Source organism: Stenella coeruleoalba (genome assembly GCF_951394435.1).
Source record: "Stenella coeruleoalba genome assembly, chromosome: 10".
Taxonomy (NCBI): Eukaryota; Metazoa; Chordata; class Mammalia; order Artiodactyla; family Delphinidae; genus Stenella; species Stenella coeruleoalba.
The window spans coordinates 51234398-51250960 of NC_137156.1; the positions used below are offsets into that span (position 1 = coordinate 51234398).

The 16563-nt window shown below is 44.9% G+C and overlaps 1 protein-coding gene across 2 annotated transcripts in view; it reads left to right on the forward strand.

Annotated features, from left to right (window-relative positions):
* Positions 1-16563, forward strand: part of TGFBR2 (transforming growth factor beta receptor 2) — a 105784-nt gene that overhangs the window by 44073 nt on the left and 45148 nt on the right. For both annotated transcript variants that reach the window (XM_079933907.1, XM_079933908.1), the window contains 2 exons: positions 1804-1972; positions 5957-6147. In XM_079933907.1, the coding sequence (XP_079790033.1) occupies positions 1804-1972; positions 5957-6147 (360 nt within the window). The remainder of the gene's footprint in view (positions 1-1803; positions 1973-5956; positions 6148-16563) is intronic.

Consider the following 16563-nt stretch of genomic DNA (forward strand, 5'->3'; position numbering starts at 1 on the left):
CCTGAAATGAACTTGAGGCCTGAGAGGGATGAATGGGTTTATTTTTTTGCTTCTATATTTAATGTACCACAAGAAAGCAAATCTTAAATTTATATAGGTTTATATTTTTAGAGACCCAGGAAACAGGTGCTGTGCCCAAGCAACAAAGACGTCTGCGTGGCAAAGTGTCGGTGACAGAAACTAGATTTCACGGGCAGGGAGCGGCCATGGGAGGTCTTGGAAGCTGTGCATTGGGACTTAGGCTGGAGTGTCCTTAACACAGGAGAGGACGAGGAGGATTTGCTCAGGCCTTTCCAATGGTGACCCTGGGAGAAGCACCCTCCCGCTTCCTGATGGAGTCTGGTCTAGTGCCCCCTGCTGTCTGAGTGCTTAATCTTTCCTAGTCTAGCAAAGAAGTGTCTTTGAGTTCACGTTTGTTGACAATAGCCTGGTCTCACTCTCCAAAGTCATGCCTTTAGTTACCACCATTCCCAATGGAAAAGGGTCTCATTGAGGGAAAAAAGAGGGAAGGGGTGTTATACCTTTTTGGCACCTCTCAGCATGCAGATATGTGTTGCCAAGGACAGTTTGTCTTCAGTGTGTTACTGGTGAATGTGAGTGAATATTGGGGGTATCATCACACTCCCCCAAGGGGAGGGAGGAAGCTCTCTGTCCCTTCCCACCTGGCACCAAGGCCAGATGTGAACTTCTTGTGTTCATTCCTCCGTTTATTAGCTAGTCACCATTGATTCAGTACGCTTGTTCGGATGTCTTCTATGTGACAGCCCCTCTTCTTGGCCCTGGAGAAGCAGTGTGGAAACAAGACAGAGAAGGCCTCATGGAGCTTGCATTTTGGTGGATGGGGCAGAAGCCAGTGAGTGATGGAGACTGTGCAGAAGATCAAACAAAACCCTATGTTGGTTCCTTGTGGGCTGCTTTAGGATGAAGAGGTGACATTTAACCAGAGATCAGGAAGGTGACAAGAAGGCAGGCAAAGGGCACAGCAAGGGAAGGGCCTGAGGAAGGCGGGAGCTTGGCTTCTTCCAGGAAAGGCCCGTGTGTCTTAAAAGGTAGCGAGTGAAGAATAAGAGGGCGGCTGGTGGCGGTGGGAGGGATGAGGTCAGAGAGGTTGCTGGCATTCACCGGTGGGACTCCAGGCCTCACCTGTGAGTGTGTGTCTAGGAGACACACTTTATCAACTGACTTGGCTCAAGGCAACAGGAAGCAGGCAGAGCCAGGCTCTTGCAAAGAAGGCCCGGATAGCTCTGCCGGGTGTAGGTCAGGAAAGCGATGGCAAAGTCCCACCTCACCCCCAGGGTCTCCTCCGAGCTGGCCGACCCCCTTTCCCCACGTCACAGCTCTGCTCCTCGGGACCCCTCTCTGCCCATGAGGTGGGGACTCTCGTCTGGCTCCCACGTCTTCCGTGCCTCTCTTTATTTTGGGTTGCCCTGCCCTGGTCTGTTTTCGTGTCCATCCACCAGCTAAACTATAATTTCCTTAAGGGTACGCTCACCAGCACCCCGCACCATGCAGTGGGGCGACGCAAGCTCTGTCTCTGGATTGAATGAGGAGGGTTTTGTAGAAAGAGTGCCTTATGACGCTCACTGACAAAGGCAAGAAGTTACCAAACCTCCTCCATCCCAACCATCTCCACGCTGCCCTGGCTTTCATTACCAAATTCTCATCTGATGTGGAGGCCTTATGTGGCCTTTCTCCGCATTCATTCTTCTGACACCAGGTCCATTTGAAATTGCATCGTATCAGGAATCCACTGGCAGCTGATTACGTTGGTTAATCATGTAATGCATCTCTTTTCCCTCCCAGTTAACAGTGACATGATGGTCACTGACGACAATGGTGCCGTCAAGTTGCCGCAGTTGTGTAAATTCTGTGATGTGAGATTGTCCACCTGTGACAGCCAGAAGTCCTGCTGGAGCAACTGCAGCATCACGGCCATCTGTGAGAAGCCGCAAGAGGTCTGCGTGGCTGTCTGGTAAGGTTGCCCTGTAACACCTCTCTTTCCCCTTTCATAAGCAGTGTGCGTTCGTGGTATGTAGTCATGTGTCTCCATGCCCGAAACTTCGACATCTGTCCCGTTCCCTTCCCTTTAGACCATCTCTTTTTCAGTCGTTCAGTGTAATTTCTAGAGACACTCTATACATTTTCAAATACACACACGCACCTTTACTATTTATAAGTCCGGAAACCATTCCTTGTGTCGAGGAGAGGGATTTGCCACTTACTAGTCATTTAATTGAGACCCCTTGGGATCCCCGTAGTGACGCCAGGAGCTTTGTTCTTCTGACACAAACTCAGTCCTGTTTCGTGGAGATGAAAGGTGGGCTGTTGCAAGAGGGACGCACTTGTCAAAAATGGGGGAAGTGACTTGGCATCAGGAGACAACCTATTCCTTAGTCAGAAGCCTTGGCCAGTGCCTCACACCACTGCTGGGCCAAACCCTGCGTCTTCCTCTGGGAGCAGGACCACATCTTCCTCTTGGAGCAGATCTCCTTCTCTCCCTCGCTCTGTCCACCCGTCCCTCCCCTCCCCTCCCCCCTCCCTTTTCCCCTCCCTCCCTCCCTCCCTCCTTCCCTCCCTCATCCTCCCGTCTTGCCAGGCATGCATGCGTGCGCCCGTGTGCGCGCACACACACACACACACGCACACACACACACACACAGTGGGTGCTCAGGAATCATTTGATTAACTCATAGTTATGAATTGGGAGTATAAGCCAGAGATTAAAGAAAAATAGAGATCATTAAGAGAGTCCTTATTTTATAAAAAACTACACATTCATTAATGAAATATAACATTTTGAAGCCTTATTCTGATGGTTTCAATTTATCAGCTATTTTTTTAAAGTAACCTCTGTGTCTCCTGGCCATTTGCAAATGAGCATGTAAACCCAGATATCTTGCCCGCTCCTTTTGGAAGGAGCCTTTTGAGACTTTCTCTGGACCGTGTATACTCAGCCTTGATGATAAATCTGAAACCCTGGCACATTTCCCTACGTACCAGGACATGAATTAGGTTCTTAAGAACTAAAGGAATGTTAACAGCAAAGATCTGTCACGGCAGCTTGCCATACCTGCCAGCTGCACTTGTGTCCAGCTCTGAGTGGTGGTTTTGAAAAAGGGATTTTGACAGAGATGGTGTTCAGAGCAGAGGCACGAGTGTGATCAGAGGTTCAGAAGCGTGCCATCTGAGGGCTGGTGGGGGCAGTTAGCCATGGCTGGTCCAGTAAAGAGGACGTGGGCTCTGTTGAGATCTGAAGGGCTCTCAAGTGGAAAATATAGTCAACTTGTCGTGCAGAACTCTGCAGGACAGGAGACCCACAGCATTTACAAGGGGACAGACAGACTTGTACTCAGGATCAGTTGAAACATTTTCTCAGTCGTGGTTTCCTGCCAGTGGGCCAGGCTTCCTTCTCTGGAAGGGTCAGACCAAGTTCGAGAGGATGGAGGACCACTTGTCAGGTTTGGGGCAGGAAGCCTCAGACCCCAGACCAGCTGACCCCAGGCTCCTCTTCATTCCTGTTTTCTGCTGACTGTCTTTACTTAAACATCCACTGGAGGTGAGAACATACTTCTGCACCCAAACAGGCTCTTTTCATTAAAGGTAGTTTCCCTACCCCAGTACAAGTCCAAGGGGTGGAGTGTGAATCACACATCCCTGGCATTGAAGCTTTGCTGTCTCAGAAGATGCGGGCATGTGGGGAAGCCTCTCTGTGCCCTCTGTGTCTCAGCCCTAAAGATTAAATACACTGAACGTTATTTTTACCTTTCTGGGCAAAGACACATTTGGATGTGGAGAGAGGGAGGTGCCAGGGATGCTGTCCTGCACCCCCACCCATGCAGCACTGAGGTGCTCAACCTGGGCTGAGGGATCACCTCAAGCCCTCCAGGGGTGCTCCTCTCGTCTGCTCCCCGAGCTGCTTCATTGGAGTCCAGCAGGTTCAGCCTCTCTGTACCAGCAGCCAGCATCCCAGGACTGGTTGGTGCAGTGGCCCAAACGCCTGACCACTTTGCCTCAGCTTGGGACAGCTCTGATGGGCCATCCCAGCCCCCAGCTGCCCAGAGGTCAGCAGAGGCCTCATCGCGACCCCCCTCCCTGCTCTGTGCAGCATTGCTGCCTTTGGCCCCTGCAGGGGAATCTCCCTAGAGCTCCTGCACAGAGATCCAGAGTTCTCACAGCCTCAGAGTCTGCGTCCAGGGCACGCACACTCGGACACTAGGCTATCTTAGGAATAGCCCAGTGGGGGAATAAAAGACTCTGCTCTCTGTGGTGGTACTCTCCCATGATCAGTTTTAGTGTTCTTTTCATTCACTCGCTGATTCATTCATTTATTTATTTATTTTTAATTTATTTATTTTTTGTGGTACGCGGGCCTCTCACTGTTGTGGGCTCTCCCGTTGCGGAGCACAGGCTCCGGACGTGCAGGCTCAGCGGCCATGGCTCATGGGCCTAGCGGCTCCGCGGCATGTGGGATCTTCCCAGACCGGGGCACGAACCCATGTCCCCTGCATCGGCAGGCGGACTCTCAACCACTGAGCCACCAGGGAAGCCCTCATTCATTTATTGAACCAATGCCAGTTGTGCACTCTTACCATGTGAAATGCTGAAGTCCTTTTCAAGGATAGACATATTTTAGAACCAAAATTAATTTCATAACTGTGGTTCTTTTGTCGCAGATATTGACAACCTCTTCAGTAGCAGGACAAAGAAGTCTGTATTTATTTCACTGTATCCTCCTTTTCTGTGCTCCAGTGTACCCACAGATGTTTTACACAGTGGGCCCTGCCTGTCCAGGAGACACCGTTACAGCACTGAGTGGAGGAAGCAGTTGAGGACCTTATGGAGCCTCAAGTGCTGTGGTTGAGTTTCCTCCCTCTGATTCTAGCTCTATAGGCAGCGGGGGGTGGAAGTCGGGGCTCTGAAAGAGCTGCCCCAGGGCTGCAGAGCAGCTTTCCTTCGTGGCTCACAGTTTCTTCCTTGTCCCATCCCGGGGCCTCTGGAGGCTTCACAAGGCAGGGACGCCATGCTTTTCCCTGGGATCCCGGAGGACTCAGCACGGCTTCATTTTGTTACCAAAACCAAACACAAACCCCCACCTACACAGGTGGGCACACAACTATGGGGGCAGGGAGGGAGGTGCTTTTGTTTCATGGCCACTGTTTTTGCCAAGACTTTCCAGTAGCTTGGGGGTTAAGGATAGGTAGGAGTTTTGGGTTTTTTTTAGTTTTTTTTTCAAAATTTATTACTTTTTAATTTTTTATACAGTCTTTAAAGATTATGCTCCATTTGCAGTTATTACAAAATATTGGCTATATTCCCATCCTTGAGCCTGTCTTATACCCTCCCACTCTCCCCACCTCCCCACCGGTAACCACTAGTTTGTTCTCTGTATCTGTGAGTCTGTTTCTGTTTCGTTACATTCACTAGTTGTACTTTTTAGATCCCACATATAAGTGATGTCGTATAGTATTTGTCTTTCTCTGTCTGACGTATTTAACTTAGCGTAATGCCCCCCAAGTCCATCCATGTTGCTGCAAATGGCAAAATTTCGTTCTTTTTATGACTGAGTAATATTTAGCTAGATTCTGTCCAGCAAACTAGAGATGCAATGCTAGCCTCACAGTGCGATCAGGATGGAAGGTTTGGAGTCACCCCAAGGACCTAGCGATCTCCTGTTCCCCCACGCCCTCCCTTTAATGATTTAATTAAGGCATAATGTGTAAAGTTCTCTGACAGGTTTGTCTCCAAGGAAAGCCCTCACGTTATGATCCTAAGTGGGTTCTGAGATAAGCAAAGGAAAGACTGAAGTGCATGGAAAAGCACAGGACATGACGGGACAACCTGTAAGTGATGGAGGACAGGAGGCAGCGCTGCTGTCGGAAACAATGTCCTGATGGAGATACAGCCGAGACTGCTTCCCTGTGGGACCACACTCACCCCCTCCTTCTCTGTACCCCAGGAGAAAGAATGATGAGAACATCACACTGGAGACGGTCTGCCATGACCCCAAGATCGCCTACCATGGATTTGTCCTTGACGACGCTGCTTCTTCAGAGTGTATTATGAAGGAAAAAAAGGGGTCTGGAGAGACTTTCTTCATGTGTTCCTGCAGCTCCGAAGAGTGCAACGACCACATCATCTTCTCCGAAGGTGAGTGTTCTTCTCGGGATGGTCTGCAGGCTCAGGGCACATCCCTTCCTGGCTGGTGCTGGATGGTGGGCTCACACTGGGGATCAGGCCCCCTTCACCTGTTGGAAAGAGGGGCTTAAGGGGTAGCAGGGTTGGCTCTGGTCTGTATCAAATCTGGCTCCCGGGGCCCACATTATGATTTGTCACTGAGAAATAGTTTGTGTCACCCAGAGCAGTGGTTCTCAAAGCGCAGTGCCTGGAACAGCAGCAGTGGCATCACCTGAGAACTTGTTAGAAATGCAGATTCCAGGGTGCCACCCCTGACTGTGGAACCAGAAACTCTGGGTGCGGGCCCAGGGTGATTCTGAGGCAGCTCAAGTTTGAGAACGACTGGTCCAGAGTTGGGAGGAGGCTGTATGATTCAGGAGGGAGACTTTAACTCAAGTTGTTGTGTGTACATACTCCTAGGATTTGTCTAAAGGGGAAAGTATATTAACCTCAGTAATGATAGCCTGTTGGATGCACACTTGTCTCTATCCATCATGCATATTGTGTTGGCCAAAAAGTTCGTTTGGGTTCTGTAACATCTTCCACATAAAGCCAAATGAACTTTTTGCCCAACTCAATATTATCCCTCCTTCCCTCCCCTCTTTCTCTACTCCCTCCCTCTCTCCCTCCTACCTTCCCTCCCATCTTCCATCTGCCCATCCATCCATCCACCCACTTTTCCATCTCTCCATCTGCCCATCCATCTCTCCATCTATGTATCCATTCATCTATCTGTCCATCTGTCCATCCATCTCTCTGTTCATCTATCCATGTATCTGTCCATCTGTCCATCCATCCAAACACCTGTCCATCTGTCCATCCACTCAAACATCAATCCATCTGTCCATCCATCCACCAGCCATCTGTACAGCTGTCTGTCCATCTGTCCAACCATTCATTGCACCCACTCATCCATCTTTCCATGCAAACAGTTGATCATACTATAAATATTACCTGGCAATATTTTTTTTCACCCACCCACTTTTACTTCTCTTCTAAACAAGACAATATATGTAGATATATTGTACACCTTTTAATTGTTGTCCAGAATTGCATAATATGGCATATCTTCTATGAGTGACTTAACCATTCTTAACTTATTCCCAAATAAGTTGGTAGCTTATTTTAGGTGTCTCCAGTTTTCTACTTAATGCTACATTGACTATCTTTGTAAAAACATCTTATACATTTGTGCTAGTATTTCTGCAAGATAGATTTCTAGAAATGAAATTTCTGGATCAGAGGTATGCACATTTTAAATTTGGATAGCCGCTATTAAATTGTTCTCCTCCCCCAGAAGATATATAAGCATATGAATTTCCATCTACTTTCTCCAGCACTGGAGATTATAAGCCTTTTAATTTTTCCAGGCTGATGATGCAAATAATATTCTCTTGATTTTAGGAATATAAATTCAGCATGGGGAAAGGTTATTTTAGCCCCAAATAGGTCCAATTCAATAAAAACTCCTTTTGGAACACAAGTGCTGGGTCGACACACTATCCCTGCTACTGTGTGTGTCCCAAATATGGAAAGTGATGAGTCTCATGCTTTGTGTATGGTGCTCATGGGCATTGCAGACCCACCTCTTGCTCTCCGTGTGTCCTTCAGCCAGTTTCCCTCCCTTCCTGTTCTACACCCCACCTGTGCCAATTTCTCAGTGTACAAAGGCAGGCATGTACATCTTGTCAGCGCAACACTTTCCAAAATCACTCCCCTCTCGTTTTTTCGTCCTACAGGCACTCCATGTCTCTCATTTTCCTTATGTAATTTGAGTTAGGAGGGACATTGTAACTAGATTAAATCACACTAAAACATGGTAACCTTGATATCCTGGTTTACCGTGTTAACCTTCCCCAAGTACTTCACCTTTAAAAACAAGGGCCAGGCTAAGCCAAAGGAATTAATCCTTAATAGTGGAATATCCAGACATGTTTATTACCATCTATGAAACTTTTCTCTCCTTTTGCATACTGGCTTATCCACAATGGAAGAATTTATTTCATTCAAAGGGGACAAAAGTTGATAAATGGCTTGCAAGTTGGATATATTTTATATATATGTATATTACTATAAGCTCTTAAGGTATTTATGACTTCAGTTTTCAGCGTATTTTCAACTCATGTGATAATCATGGGCCCACATTCATGTTTTCCCTCTTATTCATTATCAGACTGTTTGTTTCTTTATGAGGTGAGATAATCAGCATAAAGGTGGTTTCTCATTGTACAACCCAAGAAATCCAGCACAGCTGATGACTCAGATATTTGAGTGATTTCAGAGTCTTCTAAAATGCTCCAGGGAGTATGCTTAAAAATAACCATCTCTCTTCTCTCTATTTGTTGTAGGGGGATATTTTCATCCCCTACAACATCAGGTATTAGGAAGAACACTTTGGGGTCCATTTCTCTTATTGCCACCATCTCTTCTTTATATTAAGGAATGAAAACTTTTTTTTTAATTGAAGTATAATTGACTTACAATGTTGTGTTAATTACTGATGTACAACAAAGTGACTCAGTTATGTACATATGTGTGTGTGTGTGTGTGTGTATATATATATATATATACACACACATTTTTTAATATATTCTTTTCCATTGTGGTTTATCATGGGATTTTTTAAAAATTGGGGTATAGTTCTTTTACAATGTTGTGTTAGTTTCTACTGTACAGCGAAGTGGAGTTCCCTGTGCTATACAGCAGGTTCTCATCAGTTATCTATTTTATACATATTAGTTAGTATATATATGTCAATATATGTCAATCCCAATCTTCCAATTCATCCCACCCCCACTTTCCCCCCTTGGTGTCCATATGTTTGTTCTCTACTTCTGTGTCTCTATTTCTGCCTTGCAAACAGGTTCATCTGTACCATTTTTCTAGATTCCACATATGTGTGTTAATATACGATATTTGTTTTTCTCTTTCTGACTTACTTCACTCTGTATGACAGTCCATAGGTCCATCCACATCTCTACAAGTGACCCAATTTCATTCCTTTTTATGGCTAATATTCCATTGTATATATCTACCACATCTTCTTTATCCATTCATCTGTTGATGGGCATTTAGGTTGCTTCTATGACCTGGCTATTATAAATAGTGCTGCAATGAACATTGGAGTGCAAATGTCTTTTTGAGTTATAGTTTCCTCTGGGTATATGCCCAGTAGTGAGATTGTTGGGTCTCATAGGATATTGAATATAGTTCTCTGTGCTATATAGTAGGACTTTGTTGTTTATGCATTCTATATATAAAAGCTTACATCTGCTAATTCCAACCTCCCAGTCGATCCCTCCCCCAACTCCCTCCCTCTTGGCAACCACCAGTCTGTTCTCTATGTCTGTGATTCTGTTTCTGTTTCATAGATAGGTTCATTTGTGTCATATTTTAGATTCCACATATAAGTGATATCATATGGTATTTATCTTTCTTTTTCTGACTTACTTCACTTAGTATGATAATCTCTGGTTGATTCCATGTTGCTGCAAATGGCGTTATTTCATTCTTTTTTCTGGCTGAGTAGTATTCCTTTGTATATGCGTACCACACCTTCTTTATCCATTCATCTGTTGATGGACATTTAGGTTGTTTCCATGTCTTGGCTATTGTGAATAGTGCTGCTGTGAACATAAGGGTGCATGTTTCTTTTTTGAATTATAGTTTTATCTGGATATATGCCCAGGAGTGGCATTGCTATATCACATGGTAATTCTATTTTTAGTTTTCTGAGGAAGCTCCATACTGTTTTCTACACTGCACCAATTTACATTCCCACCAACGGTGTGGGAGGGTTCCCTTTTCTCCACACTCTCTCCAGCATTTATTATTTGTAGACTTTTTAATGATGGGCATTCTGACTGGTGTGAGGTAGTAGTACCTCATTGTAGTTTTGACTTGCAGTTCTCTAATAATTAGCAGTGTTGAGCATCTTTTTGTGTGCCTGTTGGCCATCTGTATGTCTTCTTTGGAGAAATGTCTATTTAGGTCTTCTGCCCATTTTTCGATTGGGTTGTTTTTTTTGTTGTTGAGTTGTATGAGCTGTTTGTATATTTTGGAAATTAAGCCCTTGTCAGTCGCATCATTTGCAAATATTTTCTTCCATTCTGTAGGTTGTCTTTTCGTTTTGTTTATGGTTTCCTTTGCTGTGCAAAAGCTTGTAAGTTTGATTAGGTCCCATTTGTTTATTTTTGTTTTTATTTCTATTGCCTTGGGAGACTGACCTAAGAAAACACTGGTACAATTTATGTCAAAGAATTTTTTGCCTACGATCTCTTCTAGTTTTATGGTGTCATGTCTTATGTTTCAGCCTTTAAACCATTTTGATTTTATTTTTGTGTATGGTGAGAGTGTGTGTTCTAACTTCATTGATTTACATGCAACTGTCTAACTTTCTCAGCACCACTTGCTGAAGAGACTTTTTCCCGTTTTATATTCTGGCCTTCTTTGTCAAAGATTAATTGACTGTAGGTGTGTGGGGTTTTTTTCCTAGGCTCTCTATTCTGTTCCATTGATCTGTGTGTCTCTTTTTGTGCCAATACCATGCTGTTTTTATTATTGTAGCTTTGTAGCATTGTCTGAAGTCTGGGAGGGTTATGCCTCCTGCTTTGTTCTTTTTCTTCAGGATTGCTTTGGCAATTTTGGGTCTTTTATGGTTCCATATGGATTTTAGGATTATTTGTTTTAGTTCTGTGAAAAATGTCATGGGTAATTTGATAGGGATTACATTAAATATGTAGATTGCTTTGAGTAGTATTGCCATTTTAACAATATTAATTTTTCCAATCCAAGAGCATGGGTTATCTTTCCATTTCTGTATTGTCCCAATTTTAGTATATGTGCTGCCGAAGCGAGCACATATCTTTCCATTTCTTTGAATCATCTTCAGTTTCATTTATTAATGTTTTATAGTTCTCAGCATATAGTTCTCAGTTCTCAGCATAGTTCTCAGTCTTTCACCTCCTTGATGAGGTTTATAAGGTGGGAAAACTCTTGAAGCAATTTTTATTTTTCTACTCCAAGTCAAATAAGATGGGGAACACAAAAGCTCTCTGGAGTGTTCTGTGTAGTATTTTTATTAGGATAGCACTCTGTTCCTGTTGCTTTCTGATCTACAAACAATGGATAATGATTACTTACATCTTACATTTTTCTTAAATATGTGAGGGAAAAAAAGTTGAGCCACAAGATTTACTCTTTAAAGTAGATCTTTATTTTCAGTGTTACTATGAATGATAGCTGACATTCAGAGGGAATGTAGTTGCGTGTTTGTTGCTAAGCCCCTGTGATGGCCTGGCCTCAGTTAATCTCATAGCCACCCCATGAGATAGGCACTGCTAGTATCCCCATCTTATAGATGAGAAAACCAAGCTCAGAGAACTGTAACACCTTGTCCAGGATCCCATGACTGGTGGTGGCATAGCTAGGATTCATAATGGGCTGTGTATAAAATACAACTTCTGTGAGGGTTTTTCCCCCTTCCTTCTCTTTTTATGTCCTTCTTTCTTGCACTCTCTCTGTCTCTGTCTTTCTAAACAGATAACATATGTACATATTAAAAAATTCAAATTCGACAAACTGGATACAGTGAAAAGAAAGCCTCCTCTTGGTCTGTGATCATCCAGAGAGATTTTTCTGCATGGAACTCTGCATGGAAATCCTAAACGTGGTAAATCATATCATTGAGATTTTTTTTAAAAGTCAGATTCATTGATGTATAATTTACGTAAAATAAAATCCACCGTTTGAAGATACTATTTTCACTGAATTGTGACTAATATATATAGCTGTGTAACTACTACCACAATCAAGATACAGAACATTTTTGTGACTCCCAGTAAATTCCCTTATTCCCTTTTTCCATCATCATTGGGATTTTTATCCTCATTTTAGAAATTTGGTTGCTTTCTTCCTGTATTTGGTGATTTCCGTTTACTTAACCGAGGCCATGACCTCAGTCCTCCAAAGAATGGACAGGTGGGACAGCCCAGCCTCAGACAACAAGATACCACTGTGTTCCTTTGCCTCTATAGGCACCCAGGCCTATTCTACCCAAAAAAAAAAAAAAAAAAAAAGGGTGGGGGGGGACAAATGCCACCTCTTTGTATTATTTAGCACTGATTTTCTCTCCTGCTCCATGTTGCTTGTCTGTACGCCTGGCATAAAGCCTGAAGCCTGGCAGATGGTTTCGGGGAGGATGGGCCTCTACACAAGCCACCAGTCCTCCCATCTTCACTCCTTTCAGGTTCTCAGAGGTTGGTGTGTAGTGATGGCTTGTATGCCTCTGGTCTTGTTCACCTTGTTGAAGCACCTTTACGTTCTATACCTGAGAAATGTGCAGAGAATGTATTGAAGATATTGAAGGTTCGTTGAGATCATTGTCTTAAGGCCCAGAAAGATGATTAGATTACTGTCCCCTGGTGATGATGGCAGAGAGCCAGGAACATAGAAGTTAGGTGACTTGCCTGTAGTTACTCAGCTAGTTAGTGGCAGAGCTGGCTACAGGTTTGGTCTGCAGACTCTCACCAAGGTCTGTGTCTCTAGTACAGGGTTTGAAGTCTGTATTCCGAGGGGCATCAGGGGCTGCTCTGAGGAACTGAGGGAGAAGGGAGTAAATCAGCTCTCCTTTACCTGCCATGTGTACCAAGCTTCAGCAGAAGATGTGAATCACAGAAGGGCGTTGCCAGCTTTCATGAGTTTGAAACCAATGTTCCAAAACAAAGGAATTAAAGAGACCTTGCTGTCTTTCTTTTTGAACCAGGTACCTATCTTTTCCCCCAAAACCCCCCAGTGGGGCCTTGTGCTATGCCCGGTGGCTCCCTGCTTCCCTAAAGTAGATCAATTAGAATGAGGCCGGGGTCCGCTCTTCCGTCTGCTCTCCGAAAGTCAGGTCTCCTGTCCTGTCTGATGATTCCTGCTTGGTGAAAGATGTGTAGAATTCTGAGGAAGTCATTTTCTCCCCCTGAGCTCACCAAGCCCTATGATTCCGGTTAGAAGAGAGGGCATTTGTCTGGGTCCTTATTGATGTCCTGGTGACAGCTGTCACTCAAACAAGCCCTGTCAGGCTCCTGGACCAAAGTGAGCCCAGGATGGGGGTGGGGACCCCAAGCTAACGGCTCCCTGTTCACTTGCAGATGACATGTCCACTTTGCAAAATCATGATGTGGGTAGCATCGCTCATTAAGCCCTGAAGAATCCAAAACACCACTCAGTTTTATTCATTTCATAAATGGTTTCCAAGTGCAGTAAAGATGCTTCATTTGCAGAGTGCCAGGCAAGGAGATGATTTCTGCTTGTTTTAGGTACGAAATAAACAGTCCAGTGTAATGGTTAAGATGGGTCTGTGGTGGGTTTCTGGAATTTTAAGGCCCATTCTACCACTTGTTCGCTTTGCCACATTGGGCCAGTTACCTGACCTCTCCTAGTCTGTAAAATGGAACTAAAACGGGGGGTGGGTGGGGTGCGGCTAGATTGTTACATGCCGTGCTTACGACAGCGCCCCATCTGTTAGCTGCTGGTATTATTTGGGGGTTTATATCCGATGCGGACTTTTGCTCACGCTGAGATGTGAAGCCAGGCCCGTCCGGCCCTCTGGTGTGTTCCAGCACTGAGGTCTGTGGTGGAGACTTGACCACAGTGTGCAGCAGGCCACTCAGACCTCCTATGTGTGGCATTGCAAGAGTTTGGGAGGGGTTTGTGTTGCTTTAACTCGTGCCTCGAGCAGCTTCTTTCTTCTCCACGTGCCTTCACAGAGGTAGGGGGAGCATACCGAGTCCACAGTTTGTAATCAAAGCTAACCACATCCCTCCATCATCGGATAATATCACACATTAGGCGCGTTGTTCCTGTTGTGATGCAGAATCACAGTAGCAGGTGGCTAAATACAAATGGGAGGGCTCACTGTGCCGTGCAGGTCAGTGCTCGGGGCGATCGCACTTCTGTTCTTGCCAAAGGGCTTCACTCCGTCTTCCTTTTCTCAGCAGAAAGCTGCTTTGGGCCACGTGGCCGCCCCATTGAATGGCTGTGCCGCTGTTGACCACTTAGTGCTGATAGTGATAGCTGTGGCCTCAGGATGCTGGGGGATTGAAGGAGGTGAAGCTTGGGAGGGCCAGCGTGGCAGCTGGTACACAGCAGGTGCCTCCATTCTCCCTCATTCCTCCAGATAAGGAGCGCACTCTCTGCTGAGGAGAACCCCTCCTCTGAATGGGGAACCCTCGCTACTCCAAGTGTCCACGGACCAGCTGCAGCATTGCCGGGCAGCTGGGTAGAAAAACAGAACCTCAGGGCCCTCCTGGACCCACTGCATCAGTATCAGTGTTGTAACAGTGTCCTTGGTGATCTGTTCTCACACTGAAGTGTGAAAACGCTGGTGTGAACTCACCCAGCTAGGAATGGAACCAGAGAAGCAAAGATGGGTCTTGTTAGCTTCCTGCTGGTAACTTGCCCAGCTGATCAGTCAGCCCAAGAGGAATACATTTGGTCTTAAACCTGGTCCTTTGCAAAGGAGCTAAATATGCTTTACTCTGTCCTTTCGTGTAACAGAACTCCCTACTGAAATGGGGGTGTTTTTCCATAGCGATAGTGAAGTCATTTTTTGTATGCGTTACAAACTTTGTGCTGGCATGGAGCTCCACGTGGAGAAGATGAGGTGCCTTTTCAGGAACATTTCTTTGGTTTCCGTGATAATGTTCACATACTTTATCTATGGGATCATGCTCTACTATTTCCCAAAGCAAGAAGACATGTAGGAATACCTTCAAGAAGCATTTCACAAGATGTTGTTCTGAACTGGATCTGTTGATACGAGGGAGTTGTTTGGTAGCCTGGGGGAGCCCGGGACAAGGAATAGGGAGGCATTAAAAGGAGTTCGCCTGAATCAGTTTGCTCTTCAGTTGTTTGTTATCGTCATCTGCTGGGTTAGGATGGTAATTTGGCAGACTGAAGGAGGTGTGCTTCTGGACTGCTCCCAGCTCCCAGATGGCTGGATCCCTGGCCATCCCACCTTTCCTCCTGACTTAGAGCTGAACTGCTTCTTCTGGAAATGGCAAGTCTCCATGGCCATGAGGGAAAGGGAATTAGCATTAAACTCAAGCCTGGACTCTGAAAAGTTTGGTTTCAAGGCCAGAGTCCCACCCCCTTCCTTAGCTGAAGTGCAGGGGAGCTGGCACCATGCCCAAGGCCCAGACTATGGACATCCCTAGAACAATAGTAGTGATGGTCTCTGCCCTGGGGTGAGAGCCTGCTGTGGTTGGTCCACCTGTGCTAACTGCTTTCAGGTGTGTTGCCTTGTTTCCTAGAGTCATAACTTTTTTTTGACGTCATGTTCTAGCATTTTTTCAGATTTACTGAGGTATAATTAAGAAATAAAGTTGTAGATATTTAAAGTGTACATCATGGTGACTTAATATACACATATTTTGTGAAAGGATTCCCTCCATCTAGGCAGTTCACACATCCATCACCTCACATATTTTTCTTTTTGTGTGAGAACATTTAAGTTCTACTCTCTTAGCAAATTTCAATTGTACAAGACAGTGTTATCAACTATAGTCACCATGTTTTACACTAGATTCTCATCACTCATTCATCTTAGAGCTGAAAGTTTATACCTTTTTACCAACCTCTCCCTATTTCCCCCACCCCCCAGCCCACGGCAACCACCGTTTTACCGTTTCTGTGAGTTTGCTTTTTGTTTTTAGATTCCACATGTGAATTATACCATGAGGTATTTGTCTGTCTCTGTCTTATTTCATTTAGCATAATGTCCTCAAAGTCTATCCATGATGTTACAAATGGAAGGATTTCCCTCTTCCTCATGGCTGAATACTATTCCATTGAATATACACCACACCTTCTTTATCCATTCATCCCTTGGTGGACATTTAGGTCGCTTCCATGTCTTGCCAGTTATGAATGATGCTGCAGTGAACATGGGAGTACAGATGGCTCTTTGAGATCCTGTTTTCATTTCTTTGGATAAATACCCAGGAGTGGGATTGCTGGGTCATATGGTAGTTCTATTTTTAGTTTTTTAAGGAATCTCCATACTGTTCTCCATAGAAGCTGTATCAATTTACATTCCCACCAACAGTGCAAAGGGGTTCCCTTTTCTCCACATCCTTGCCAAGACTTGTCATCTTAGTCTTTTTGGAGTCGTAACTTTTTTTATGCTGAAATGAAGCCCATGCAGTTAGCTCGTCCAAACTTTTCATTTTACTGACAAAGAAATGGATTTCTAGAGAGTGGTGTGAATTTCCCAAGATTTCGCAGTTGGTTCTCCACCATTTGTCCACAGGAGAGTTGGAGAATCTTGTCTCTTTTTTTCAGGGAGTACCATCAACCCTCCACGTTCAGCTGTGTGTGGGGTGCTTGTTAACAACAGTCTTA